Source organism: Oncorhynchus tshawytscha, linkage group LG10 (genome assembly GCF_018296145.1).
Source record: "Oncorhynchus tshawytscha isolate Ot180627B linkage group LG10, Otsh_v2.0, whole genome shotgun sequence".
Taxonomy (NCBI): Eukaryota; Metazoa; Chordata; class Actinopteri; order Salmoniformes; family Salmonidae; genus Oncorhynchus; species Oncorhynchus tshawytscha.
This window is the reverse complement of record NC_056438.1, coordinates 47659801-47674624: the sequence shown is the minus strand read 5'-3', so window position 1 is coordinate 47674624 and position 14824 is coordinate 47659801. Positions and strand designations below refer to the sequence as shown.

The 14824-nt window shown below is 43.6% G+C and overlaps 1 protein-coding gene across 2 annotated transcripts; it reads right to left on the bottom strand.

Annotated features, from left to right (window-relative positions):
• Positions 1-1896: 1896 nt before the first annotated feature.
• Positions 1897-7207, bottom strand: e2f5 (E2F transcription factor 5). Of its 2 annotated transcripts, none has more exons than XM_024435373.2 (8): positions 6795-7207; positions 5697-5806; positions 5360-5521; positions 4745-4853; positions 4192-4501; positions 3738-3917; positions 3454-3492; positions 1897-3289 (listed from the first exon to the last, which is right to left on the bottom strand). In XM_024435373.2, exons 1-8 carry the CDS (start codon positions 6930-6932, stop codon positions 3213-3215), a joined length of 1125 nt encoding a protein of 374 aa, XP_024291141.1. In that variant the 5' UTR covers positions 6933-7207; the 3' UTR covers positions 1897-3212. The 2 variants fall into 2 exon arrangements, with proteins under 2 accessions (XP_024291141.1, XP_024291140.1); XM_024435372.2 differs by having other exon boundaries at positions 1897-3322; positions 6795-7206.
• Between the last annotated feature and the right edge of the window lie 7617 nt (positions 7208-14824).

Sequence of the window (14824 nt, the reverse complement as noted above, 5' to 3'; positions counted from 1 at the left end):
TTTGTAGAAGTGATTACGGCTGTGAGTCTTTCTGGGTAAGTCTCTAAGAGCTTTCTTTGCACACCTGGATTGTGCAACAATTGCTCATTATTCTTTTCCAAAATTCTTCAAGCTCTGTCAAATTTGTTGCTGATCATTGAACGACAACTATTTTCAGGTCTGCCATATATTTTCAAAGTAGATGTAAATCAAAACTGTAACTCAGCCACTCAGGAACATTCACAGTCTTCTTGGTAAGCAACTCCAGTGTATATTTGGCCTTGTGATTTAGGTTATTGTCCTGCTGAAAGGTGAATTAATCTCCTAGTGTCTGGTGGAAAGTAGACTGGACCAGGATTTTGCCTGTGCTTAGCTCCATTCCGTTAATTTTTTATCCTGCGGCGACATAGGTGGATGAAATGAACTGATGAAATGAACTGAGACGCAGCCCACGCAAAAAACATATCTCTATCTTAAACTGACAGATTTTGATGGGGATTTTATTATGTTTCTTAGATTGACGCACCGGTGCCAGAACAAATGTACTCTATTGGGGTGTTATTTTCTAAAGTACTATTCTTGGGATCAGAGGAATCTCTAAAGATGTCAGCCCTGGGAACAATGTCAATCCCTCAGTCTCAAAACTAAAGACACTAAAGACCAGCATCACCCGAAGACCCAGAGACATTGTTCGTAATATTCAGTTTGTAACATGTTTCATTTGCCTTAAGAGTGTGGTAGGAAAAATCTAACTATTATTTCACCTGCTAAAGACCAGTGAGCCTTTCAAAAAACCTGAGGCATCTGCTCTGTATATTACACACATTTTTACATGATCAGTCGATGCTCTTAGCCAAAACCCTCTGTTGTGGACAAAATGTTGAGTAACATCCCCACTCTTTCCACCCTAAAGAAATCTGTTAGGTACATTTATTATTCAGCTCCTTGTCTGCTACCACCTCAGAAATTCGCCCCATTGCGAGTGAGCAGCAAGATTGAGACCGGCTTTTAAACACTTGTTAGTTGTTAAAGGTCCAGAACAGTTATTCTGATTCACATGTAAAATATCCCCTATACTTGGCATAGAAATGCTCAAAATTTGAGATAAACTACTCTTTCTACCAGAAATGTTGAAAATACAGGCTGAGTGGGCAGGGATCTTACTTACTGAAATTCCTATGTCAAGAATCTTGGATGCAGTGAGCAGTGTTGCAGTAAAATCATCTCATGCTAATTTGGTGATACACAAAGCAACTCAAACATTGAAATTGCATCAATGTCAAATCTTTTACATCTGCCATTCGGCATGTCTCTTGTGATGAGGTTCACAGCAGCAGCGACAGATGTGTTGACATGACAACTGTGTCAGAGTTTTGAAAGACTCCTCCTCCTTTTTTATTCCATGCAGGCTGAAGACCTAGGTAGCCAGTAACTAGTCTAAACTTTTAATTGTATTTGCTGACACCCTAATCAAATGTTCATACTTCGATCTGGTTTCATCCAAATATCCAATTTTGTGAAAAACATGATTTTGACTGTTCATGACCCTTAACCTGCTCTTAGTTTTTTTTAATTCAAAGTGATATCAAAGTGTTGATGTTTTGGTTGCAATATGGTACCATCTGAGCTTGTTGTTGAAATGCCTTGTTTTTACACTTTTTTTCTGTACAATGTCAACAAATAAACACCATTCTTACTCAGAAAGTGTATAGTAAGCAAGGACAGCTGAATGATGTCATACTAGTCTATGGACCAGATAGTAATTCATTTACTCAAAATGTATACTTAAGTTGGTGTTTATTATTACCATCAGTAAAATGTTTATGGTAGGGTAACATTCCTGTTATTGACAGGTAATCAAATATACAACCTACTGCATAAGAACTCATTTCAACAGTACATGACCATTAGCCCACAGCAATTGAATGTGTTTAATATAAAACTTTGGTCCAACAAAATGTGCAAATATACAAAATATAACAAAAACACAAAACAATATTCCTTTGATTAGGACAAGAAACTAGAAATATACAAAAGCGCTTCACACAAGGCACCATTCTGGTCTATAAAAATTCAGACCAATTGTCATATGGCAGGTCAAATTATCATAAGGCAGTTGAACAGCTCCAAGTCCTGCAAAAATAACTACAACCAAGAATAATTTTCTTTCATTGAAGTAAAAAAAAAAAAAACTCTATTATACATCTATTCAAATATAAGGGAAATAGTTAAGGGAAATATTTAAGCCTAAAATATTAGCAGTCACATTCATTTACAAAGCAAAACAGTAACATCCATACAGTTAGGCCTCGAGTTAAATAAGACTGAGTAAGATCGAGTTCAGAAAGAAGCTTCACATTGCATGGTGGAGATGAGGAAGACATCGAGTCAGTGAGAATCAATACTACCTGACGTAATTACAGACAATCACACTGGATCAACAAGCATCTCCACGACCGGAAACATCAATAACTGTGTCCATGTCAGCAACGAACACCATCACATGACTATTTGAGGTGTTAAATATCAAAAGGATCTACAGAAAAATAAAAACCCTGGCGTCAACGCAACGCGATTCAGTTGTGGAAAATACTTTGGTCGTCCAAACAAAGACGATGCAAAGATGCATCTAAATAAGTGCATTGGATAGCCAACAACAACCCCACATCATGGCTGCATCCACTCAGGCACTTCGCTAACTGTAATATTCCTCTAGAATGTAGCAGAGGTTTTCCTTCACGTGACTCAAGTATGGCTGTATTATTGTCTGGACTCTCGATGTATTCCCCTCACACATGAATGAGAAACTTCCCTCAGGACCCCCATTTGAGCACTGTGACTCCTGGTATAAACAAAGGGCGACCAATTACGGTCATACAGCGGATAAAATCCTCATCATCCTCTGGCAGATAGGTTCAGCTGCTACATTCTTCATAATTCACATTTGGACAGATAGTAATGGCTGGTAGAGCCATAGCTAGAGATGACTGACGGCTGGGAATAAGAGGTCATAATAGGTCGCTGATATCTAGGGACTCAGAAAATGTCCGTGTTTAGGGTTGATGCCAAAGGGATATTATTAGGAGTACAACCATTGGCAGAATAGGCAGTGCACTAATAACTCAATGTAGGCTTAAATTAGGAAATTTAAACATGACAGAAGAACCTCTGCTACGCTAGGGAAAAGTAAAGAAACACCCGCTGTTTGTACGAACATGATGCCCTCTCGTCCCTCAGTAATTGAGGATCTGGACGTCGAACAGATCACAGACTCCCTCATTGTCATCCAGGTTGAAGTTGTAGTCCACCCCTGCATTGGGAGACAGTCGCAGCAGAGGGAACACTGTAACACAAAATAGAGAGAGGAGAAACTCAAATCTCACACTGTTAAACTTGTATATCTTGATGGTCTTTGGAGAGAGAACATTGAGAGCAGCTAGATAGGATCTTTAGAGTCTCAGTCCTAATGTTTACCATCAGAAGACATCAGCTCATCTATTAGGTCAGCCACACCTAAAGAACACAGAAAACATTTCTGTAAGTACGCCACACAGGGAGTAAAGCCATGTTAATACAAGCCCCCATCCAAATCAGTTGGCCACCCTCCCAGTTCCAGACCTCCCTCAGCTGCTCTCCTGAGGGAGAGACCTCCCCTCTCAACCTGCTCCCTCACATTCTCTCTCCCCCTTCAGCTAGTCTCCTGTGTTGATTAGTTTCAGCAGGCTGCACACTTCCCCCTCTCACCCCCCCTCACTCACCCTCTCTCTCTTCCTTCATGTGGTCTCCTGTGTTGGTTAATTTCAGAAGGCTGCCCACGTCCAGCATGGACTGGAGCTCCTGGCCCAAGTGTCCTCCCAGAACCCCTTGCTGCTGGACCCCTGTTGGCATGCCGACCAACTGCTGCATTGCTAGACCAGTAGTCGCCTGAGGGTGGCATTCTACAGGAGGGGAAGGGGGACAAAACAGTAGCATGGCATTAGTCTGGAGCATGACGGGATTTGATGCTGCAAGTACTTCCCATTGCTCTTACTCCCTCATCTATACAGTTGTTGATTTCAGATATGACAATAACAATCTTTTTTTTTTTTAAGTCACTAAAATCCTTAGCCTGTAGCAATCAGAAGAGAATCTAAGATATCACCACCAGTAATTGGTAGGATATCTTCACAACTAATGTGAGCCCTGAGTGAATGGCCTAGTAGTCCTCCTTACCCATGTGTATGTCTGGTGGGGTGGAGGAGGGTGTAAGATCCTCATCGTGCCTCCGCAGTGGCGCCATCTTGTGTTCAGAGATGTGGTGTGTCGCAGGGCTGGGGAAATGGGCTGAGTCGGAGGGCAGGGGGAACCTCTGCAGGTCCGCAGGGGTGGTGGGTGGGGTAGGCATAGAAGACAGGTCCTCTGGGGGAGGCACAGAGAACACAACGGGTCTGGAGGAACCAGACTCTTTGTTGATGAGCATCACCTGGATCGGCGCAGACGTGCTCCTTAGATTCACCTGGTACCTCTTCTGGCCTCTCTGACCCTAGGAGACCATGGGGACAGTTTGTAGACCAAATAGCCTTTTCATAAAATGGTGTCGACCCAAAACAAACTGTTGTTTCTTTCCACATCATCCTTTCCAGTACAGTTCAACCAACTCTGGTGTATGCGTAAACAGTCCAGCCCAGTATGGCTTAGCTTGGTTCGACTTAGCTCAGTAGTGTGAAATAAGTATAAAGCGCTCAACTTTGTTACAATATCCACCCTAGCATACCACATGACATACCGTTTCAGGCACCGGTACCTCCAGCTGTGTTCCTGAGGGAGCGACCACCGCCAGGAGAGTGTCTCCGCTGAACGCATCACAGATGTCCTCGTGGGTCACATACATATACGTGGGCGGTGTTAAGGAAAGAAATGGGGAGAGAGACTGAAGTGGAGCAGGAAAGACTGACGTGATAATCAGTGTAAACTGGAAAAACTAGACCAAGAGCATTAAACAACAAAGAGCCTAAAACTGAACTGACATGCTAATTACACTCGTGTATGTAATCCCATCCTTACATTTAACGGATTTCCTCCGTTGAGTTCATCGTTAAAAGTAGGGGGGCCTTTCAGGGACATAATCACTGTCGGCATAGATGAGGTAGAACACAGGTGTAAGAGAAACAGACAAGACCCATCTCATATTTCACCTTGTCTAATCTAAAATTCAGCCCAGTCTTAAGACTGAATCGTTCTTCTCAAATTCTCACAAACGTCCCACCAATAAATGCATGATTCACGCTAAACTTCGAGCTACACGTGTTTCTCGAGTGATTTACGGTCAGTAACACATGCAACCTAATGGGGCAGTGCCCCACCACCCCCACAGTGCGAGGGAGTTCATGTTGAAGGATATCTGCTGGCGATGGGGTCATCGTTCATGTGTTTGATGCTCTGCTCCAGCCAGGCCTTCTGGCTGTCAAGCTCCTTCTCCTGCTCCTCCAGCTCACACAGCTGAGCTGTCAGCACCTCCACCTGCTCCAGCACCTCTGCTGTCTGGCAGCCCAAGTTCTCCCCTCTTGGACAGGATGAGAGAAGGGGTTTGAATGGAAGAATGTGTGTGTAGGGCATTAGGATGTGCAGTGATTTTTCACATTCCTTTCCCTTATGTCTTGCATGGAAATTAACACCATCCAGAGTGACTGACTTCAATCGCCCTGACCCTGCAGACAACAGGCAGCCGCCCAACTCACCTCCACTGAATTATGTTCTTGGTTTTCTTCTCGATGAGGCCCACTCCCTCCAGCACGTTGGTGATGTCATAGATCCTCCTCTTCTGTCTCACGGCCAAGCTGTCTGCAGCCTGTCAATGGACACAACAGACGTGTTTAAAAACTAGACAATACTGACAGACACCTGAAGAGACCATTACTGAGAAAACTAATCTTGAGGAAAACTGTACAGTCACAGTTGCATGAAAACCCATGCAAAGACGTGGAAATGATGAAGCTGCTTTCTATTGTGTAGAATTAAACTACCGAGTACTGTGTATATACCCCCCCCCCCCCTCAGGCTCAGAATTGGCACAAACCAACCAAAACTTGGCACATGAAGACTAAGTAGACTTCATACAATGGAAGGAGAGGGAGGGAGCCTGCCTGCCTACTGAGTAAACAGCCTGCTGTGGCGCGCAAGTAGAGGGGGAAATGGCCAAACTTCTTATCAGCGAAGGAGTTGAAAACAGCCAGTTCAAATAGCCAGGTTGTCCAGGTGGGTAGTAAGTTAGGTGGAAGTAGTCTACTCTGCATTAATCAATCAATCATTATAATCACTGTAAAAGGAAGGAAAGCTTGTCAGGAAACAGACACTGATGGGGGTGGGGTTAGTAGGGATGGCCAGGTGGCCCAGTTGTGATCATCTTGGTCGCATTAACAGTTTAAGTAACTTGTTGCATAACATGCATGTCCAGAAAACAATATTTCATAGCTATGGAGCCAACAAGCTAGCTGCCTTGCTAGGTATCTGCCTTTAAGTGGGGAGATATAAAGTAAGGCATTTGATAGAAATGAAAACTGGCAGAATGAAAGTGTGCCAGCACCTAACTAGCTAGCTAGCAAACTTGGTTGAAGACAAAAATGTGACAACTTTCTTCACTGTGAAATGACCTTGAGACGTTATAACACATTGACAATCTGATATTTGGTCAGAAGAATGACTGGTGAATCAAGACCTTGCTTTGGCTTTGTTCAATTTCACACCAATTTCTCTGGCTGGATGATGGGGGAAAAACACCGACATAACATCGCATAAATAGTGAAAAATATGAGGAGAAGCAAGCTTCGACAACTGACCACTTTCAGGTCAAGTACGCCGTCCTTCGCCTCTTGGAGTAAAGTCACGAACTTGATTGTGAGGAGCCCCAAACTTTTCTCATGTCGACTCGATGCGGCTCCGCCGTTCGGCAGGCTCGAGCGCACAGACTCAGCCATTGTCTCGAGGTCCTGGGTGAGAAATGTTTCTGTGAGCTAGCTAGGTTGTTGAACTCACTTCTTGGGTGGTGAGGTGATGCTTGAGAGAAACGGGAATTTTCTCCATTCAGTTTATTTACCTCAGTCAGGACGACGGCAAATACTGTTTGAGGTTTTTAAAACGAACGGAAGTGACGTTAGATTACAATTGCCATGGCAACTTCCCTTACCCCATGCAGAGATATTAGCAAAAACAGTCCGGTATGAAGATAGGCAGAAACTGCTTCGATAATAGAAATCCCCGATCACACTTGTAGATGATGTCATAGCGACGTTGGCTAGCTAAGCTCATGCGCAAACACCTCTCTCTCTCAAAAGTTTTAGAACATCCACTCATTCAAGGGTTTTTACTTTACTACTACTTTACTATTTTCTACATTGTAGAATAGTGAAGACATCAAAACTATGAAATAACACACATGGAATCATCTAGTAATCAAAAGTGTTAAATAGACACACTTTGAAGACAGCTTGACAGCTTTTCACAATCTTGTCATTCTCTCAACCAGCTTCACCTGGAATGCCAGCAGTCTTGAAGGAGTTCCCACATATGCTGAGCACTTGTTGGCTGCTTTTCCTTTACTCTGTGGTCCGACTTTTCCCAAACCATCTCAATTTGGCTGAGGTCTGGGGATTGTGGAGGCCAGGACATCTGATGAAATTTGATTACTCTCCTTGGTCAAATAGCCCTTACACAGCCTGGAGGTGTGTTGGGTCATTGTCCTGTTGAAAAACAAATGATAGTCCCACTGGGATGGCGTATTGCTGCAGAATGCGGTGGTAGCCATGCTAGTTAAGTGTGCCTTGAATAAAATAAAATAAAATCACAGACTGTGTCAACACCTCCTCCTCCATGCTTCACGGTGGGAACCACACATGCAGAGATCATCCGTTCACCTACTCTGCAGAAAGATACGGTTGGAACCAAAAATCTCAAAGGACAGATTTCCACTGGTCTAATGTCGATTGCTTGTGTTTCTTTGCCCAAGCAAGTCTCTTCTTCTTATTGGTCCTTTAGTAGTGGTTTCTTTGCAGCAATTCAACCATGAAGGCCTGATTCACACAGTCTCCTCTGAACAGTTGATGTTGAGATGTGTCTATTACTTGAACTCAGTGAGCATTTATTGGGCTGCAATCTGAGGTGCAGTTAACTCTAATGAACTTATCCTTCACAGCAGAGGTAACTCTTTGTCTTCCTTTCCTGTGGTGGTGAAATTTTCTGGATTGACAGACCTTCATGTCTTTAAATAATGATGGACTGTCATTTCTCTTTGCTTTTTGAGCTGCTCTTGCCATAATATGGACTTGATATTTTACCAAATAGGACTATCTTCTGTACACCACCCCTACCTTGTCACAACACAACTGATTGCCTCAAACACATTAAGGAAAGAAATTCCACAAATGTACTTTTAACAAGGCACACCTGTTAATTGAAATGCATTCCAGGTGACTACCTCATGAAGCTGGTTGAAAGAAATCCAAGAGTGTGCAAAGCTGTCATAAAGGCAAAGAGTGGCTACTTTGAAGAATCTTAAATATAAAATATATTTTGATTTGTTTAACACTTTTTTGGGTACTACATGATTCCATGTTATTTCATAGTTTTGATGTCTTCACTATTATTCTACAATATAGAAAATAGTAAATAAATTTAAAAAAACTTGAATGAGTAGGTGTGTCAACTTTTGACTGGTACTGTACATGTCAGTACATACACACAAGTAGGTCACATGGGGGAGAGGCTTTGTGCCATGAGGTGTTGATTTATTTGTTTTTTGAAACCAGGTTTGCGGTTCACTTGAACTTTTAAAGATGGAAAGGAGTTCCATGCATTCATAGCTCTGTAAAATATTCTGTTTCCTTACATTTGTCCTGGACCTGGGGACATGTCTGGTGGGGTAAGTGTGTGTGTGTCAATGTTGTGTGTAAGTTGACTATGCAAACAATTTAGAATTCCCATAAATATTTCTTATAAAAACAATTATTGACGCAGTCACATGGAAAATAGGAAAAATAAAGAAAAACCCTGGAATGAGTAATCAAACTTTTGACTGGTACTATATGCATACTGGTACTAAATGGCATCAGTTTTACGGGCCCCAACCAAAAGTGCTATTATGTGTTTTTTTCACATTATTTGTAACTTATTTTGTACATAATGTTTCTGCAACCGTATCTTACGGCGAAAAAGAGCTTCTGGATATCACGACAGCGATCACTCACCTCGGATTAGACAAAGATTTTTTCTTCAACAAGCAGGACGCACAAGACATTCTCCGAACCCCCGACAAGGCCAACATCCCAGTTATTGGCAAGAGGAAGAGAAGCAGGTACAGGGGACACAGAGCAGGGTGCCTCGTAAGGATTCGCAGAAGGTGAGTGGGAAAGCTGTCGTTACCGTCAATATTACTCACCAACGTGCAATCATTGGACAAGAAATTAGACGAGGTATGATCATGAATATCCTACCAATGGGACATCAAAAACTGTACTATCTTATGTTTCACGGAATCGTGGCTGAATAATGACATGGATATTCAGCTAGCGGGATATACGCTGCACCGGCAAGATAAAACAGCACACTCCGGTAAGACAAGGGGAGGCGTTCTGTGCATATTTGTAAACAACAGCTGGTGCACAAAATCTAAGGAAGTCCAGATTTTGCTCGCCTGAAGTAGAGTATCTTGTGATAAAATTCAGACCACACTATTTGCCTAGAGAGTTCTCAGCTATACCTTTCGTGGCTGTTTATTTACCACCACAGAAGGATGCTGGCACTAAGACTGCACTCAGTCAGCTGTATAAGGAAATAAGCAAACAGGAAACCACTCACCCAGAGGTGGCGCTCCTAGTGGCCGGAGACTTTAATGCAGGGAAACTTAAAATCAGTTCTACCTAATTTCTATCAACATGTTAAATGTGTAACCAGAGGGAAATAAAATTCTAGATCACCTGTACTCTACACACAGATTAGCGTACAAAGCTCTCCCTCGCCCTCCATTTGGTAAATCCGACCACAATTACATCCTCCTGATTCCTGCTTACAAGCTAAAAATTAAAGCAGGAAGCACCAGTGACTCGGTCTATAAAAAAGTGGTCAGGTGAAGCAGATGCAAAACAACAGGACTGTTTTGCTATCACAGACTGGAACATGTTCCGGGATTCTTCCGATGGCATTGAGGAGTACACCACATCAGTCACTGGCTTTATCAATAAGTGCATCGAGGACATCGTCCCCACAGTGACTAAGTACATACCCCAATCAGAAGCCATAGATTACAGCCAAAATTCGCACTGAGCTAAAGGGTAGAGCTGCCGCTTTCAAGGTGCGGGACTCTAACCCGGAAGCTTATAAGAAATCCTGCTATGCCCTCCGATTAACCATCAAACAGGCAAAGCATCAATACAGGGTTAAGATTGAATCATACAACACCGGCTCTGATGCTCGTCTTATGTGGCAGGGCTTGCAAACTATTACAGACTACAAAGGGAAGCACAGCCACGAGCTGCCCAGTGACACGAGCCTACCAGACGAGCTAAATCACTTCTATGCTCGCTTAGAGGAAAACAACACTGAGGCATGCATGAGAGCATCAGCTGCTCCGGATGACTGTGTGATCCCGCTCTCTGTAGCCGACATGAGTAAGACCTTTAAACAGGTCAACTTTCACAAGGCTACAGGGCCAAACGGATTACCAGGATCTGTGCTCCGGGCATGTGCTGACCAACTGGCAGGTGTCTTCACTGACATTTTCAACATGTCCCTGATTGAGTCTGTAATACCAACATGTTTCAAACAGACACCATAGTCCCTCTGCCCAAGAACACGAAGGCAACCTGCCTAAATTACTAAAAACCCATAGTGCTTTGAAAGGCTGGTAATGGCTCACATCAACAACATTATCTCAGAAACCCTAGATCCACTCCAGTTTGCATACCGCCCAAACAGATCCACAGATGATGCAATCTCTATTGCACTCCACATTGCCCTTTCCCACCTGGACAAAAGGAACACCTACATGAGAATGCTACTCATTGAATACAACTCAGCGTTCAAGACCATAGTGCTCTCAAAGCTCATCACTAAGCTAAGGATCCTGGGACTAAACACCTCCCTCTGCAACTGGATCCTGGACTTCCTGACGGGCCGCCCCCAAGTGGTGAGGGTAGGTAGCAACATCTGCCACATTGATCCTCAACACTGGAGCCCCTCAGGGGTGCATGCTCAATCCCCTCCTGTACTCCCTGTTCACCCACGACTGCATTGCCAGGCACATCTCCAACACCATCATTACGTTTGCAGACAACACAACAGTGATCACTGACAGCGATGAGACGGCCTATAGGGAGTCGGTCAGAGACCTGGCCGGGTGGTGCCAGAATAACAAACTATCCCTCAATGTAACCAAGACTAAGGAGATGATTGTGGACTACAGGAAAAGGAGGACCAAGCACGCCCCCATTCTCATCGACGGGGCTGTAGTGGAGCAGGTTGAGAGCTTCAAGTTCCTTGGTGTTTACATCACCAACAAACTAGAATGGTCCAAGCACACCAAGACAGTTGATTTGATTGTATGTATTTACTTGTTTATACCTGTGTTTTGTTAGAATTTTTTAATGTAGGGATGTAAGTTGTTGATAATTTTGTACAATGAAAAAAAAGTGTATATATAACTAAATAAATAATAATCATGTGCAGAAACACGTAATTTTTGAATGGTCGCACCAAACTGAGCGTGTGCAGGGCGTCAAATCAAAGGCACTCCTTCAATATTTTTTTAATTGAACCTTTATTTAACTAGATATAAAGTTGTTGACGAAAAGTGTCCGTTTGTCACTTTTACAAGGTTTTAAAAAATGTTTAACCTTTATTTAACTAGCAAGTCAGTTAAGAATAAATTCTTATTTACAATGACAGCCTAGGAACAGTGGGTTAACTGTGTTGTTCGGGGATTTGATCTAGCAATATTCAACCACTTAAGACATTGGCTCAAATCTAGGTTGTGGCTTTAGTTTTCTAGAAAATTAACAACTAATGAATAATTATTCCACATAGCTAGCTACCTTGACTTCTCAAATCCCAAACCCAGCCTGGTCTGTTTCGCGCGTTCCAGAAGTCTCGCAATGTTGCGCCTCTGGGTTTAGAAACCAGAGAATAACGACTGCCACGTCACATAGAGGATTTCAAGTTGATGGCCGACCATGGTATCAAAGATATTCTACTCTTATGTTCACATCTATCTGTGGCGGTACTGCAAGCATTGTTTTCAGAAAACAGTATTCCCCCATTATAGTGAATTGGGAAATGGCTTTGTTCGTGGTCGATATTCATGGCTTTCATTTTTTTTATCAGAACACAAATCATGGTATCAATAAATGCTTCTAGTACACCAAATGTATGTCCTTGAACAGATTACTTTAAAATCACACACAGACTAAGTTCTAAGGACAATTTAGTTGCTAATGGTAGCCTGCAGTACCCCGGTAGGCCTTCAATTTAACATACTCCATGAGAGGGGGCAGCAAACCAAACCAAACCAAACTTTATTTAATTTGTCACATTCACCGAATACAACAGATGTAGTAGACCTTACCGTGAAATGCTTACTTACAAGCCCTTAACTCTTTATTGAACTGCATTGTTGGTTAAGAAAATATTTACCAAATAAACTAAAGTAACAATAACGAGGCTATATACAGGGGGTACCTGTACCAAGTCAATTTGCAGGGGTACAGTTTAGTTGAGGTAATTTGTACATGTAGGCAGGGGTAAAGTGACTATGCATAGGTAATAAACAGCGAGTAGCAGCACTGTAAAAACAAATGTAAATATTCCGGGTGACCATTTGTTTCATTGTTCAGCAGTCTTATGGCTTGGGGGTAGAAGCTGTGAAGAAGCCTTTTGGTACTAGACTTGGCGCTCCGGTAACTCTTGCCGTGCGGTAGCAGAGAGAACAGTCTATGACTCGGGTGACTGGACTCGGACAATTTTTTGGCCTTTCCTCTGACACCGCCTAGTATCTAGGTCCTGGATGGCAGGAAGCTTGGCCCCATTGAGGTACTAGGCCGTACGACCTACCCTCTGTAGCGCCTTACGGTCAGATGCAGAGCAGTTGCCATACCAGGTGGCGATGCAACCAGTCAGGATGCTCTCGATGGTGCAGCTGTAGAACCTTTTGAGGATCTGGGGAACCATGCCAAATCTTTTCAGTCTCCTGAGGGGGAAAAGGTGTTGTCGTGCCCTCTTCACGACTATCTTGGTGTGTTTGGACCATGATAGTTTGTTGGTAATATGGACACCAAGGAACTTGCAACTCTCAACCTGCTCCACTACAGCCCCGTCAATGTTAATGGGGGACTATTCGGCCCGTCTTTTCCTGTAGTCCACGATCAACTGCTGTGTCTTGCTCACATTGAGGGAGAGCTTGTTGTCCTGACGCCACACTGCCAGGTCTCTGACCTCCTCCCAAAAGGCTGTCTCATCGTTGTCGGTAAATCAGGCCTACCACTGTTGTGTCGTCAGCAAACTTAAATTATGGTCTTGGAGTCGTGTTTGATCATGCAGTCATGGGTGAACAGGGAGTACAGGAGAGGACTAAGCACACACCCCTGAGGGGCTCCAGTGTTGAGGATAAGCGTGGCAGATGTGTTGTTGCTTACTGTTACCACCTGGGGGCAGCCCATCAAGAAATCCAGGATCCAGTTGCAGAGGGAGGTGTTTAATCCCAAGGTCCTTAGCTTAGTGATGAGTTTTGTGGGCACTATGGTGTTGTAGTCAATGAACAGCATTCTCACATAGGTGTTCCTTTTGTCCAGGTGGGAAAGGGCAGTGTGGAGTGCGATTGAGATTGCGTTATTGGAGTGGATCTAGGGTATCTGGGATGATGCTGTTGATGTGAGCCATGACCAGCCTTTAAAAGCATTTCATGGCTACCGATGTGAGCGCTACGGGTGGTAATCATTTAGGCAGGTTACCTTTACTTCCTTGGGCACAGGGACTATGGTGGTGTGCTTGATCTGGTATTACAGACTCGGTCAGGGAGAGAGTCAGTCAACTGGCAAATGTCTTCAATGTCAGTGGGTCTGTGTGCATGCTTTGAGTACACGTCCTGGTAATCCGTCTGGCCCCGTGGCTTTGTGAATGTTGACCTGTTTAAAAGGTCTTACATCGGACACGGAGAGCGTGATCACACAGTCGTCCGGAACAGCTGGTGCTCTCAAGCATGCTTCAGTGTTGCTTGCCTCAAATCGAGCATAAAAGGCATTTAGCTAGTCTGGTATGCTTGTGTCACTGGGTAGCTCGCAGCTGGGTTTCGCTTTGTAGTCCGTAAAAGTTTTCAAGCCCTGCCACATCCGACGAGTGTCAGAGCCGGTGTAGTAGGATTCAATCTTAATCCTGTATTGACGCTTTGCCTGTTTGATGGTTCATCTGAGGGCGTAGGGGGATTTCTTAGCAGCGTCCGGATTATTGTCCCGCTCCTTGAAAGCGGCATCTTTAGCCTTTATCTCGATGCGGATGTTGCCTGTAATTCATGGCTTCTGCTTGGGACATGTACGTACGGTCATTGTGGGGACGACATCATCGATGCACTTATTGATGAAGCCGATGACTGAGGTGGCATACTCCTCAATGCCATTGGATGAATCCCGGAACATATTCCACTCTGTGCTAGCAAAACAGTCCTGTAGCGCAGTATCCACATTATCGGGTACTTCCTGCTTTAGTTTTTGCTTGTAAGCAGGAATCAGAAGGATATAATTATGGTCAGATTTTCCAAATGGAGGGTGAGCTTTGCCCACATCTCTGTGTGTGGAGTAAAGGTGGTCTAGAGTTTTTTCCCCCTCTGGTT

Bases quoted from the DNA above. Each gene is read 5' to 3' on its own strand.
- e2f5 (XM_024435372.2), bottom strand. From the start codon at position 6,932: ATGGCTGAGTCTGTGCGCTCGAGCCTGCCGAACGGCGGAGCCGCATCG. The intron at 5,807-6,794 runs GTCAGTTGTCGA...GTCCATTGACAG, and splicing joins GCGTACTTGACCTGAAAGTG to GCTGCAGACAGCTTGGCCGT. The intron at 3,918-4,191 runs GTAAGGAGGACT...CCCCTCCTGTAG, and splicing joins CCCACCAGACATACACATGG to AATGCCACCCTCAGGCGACT.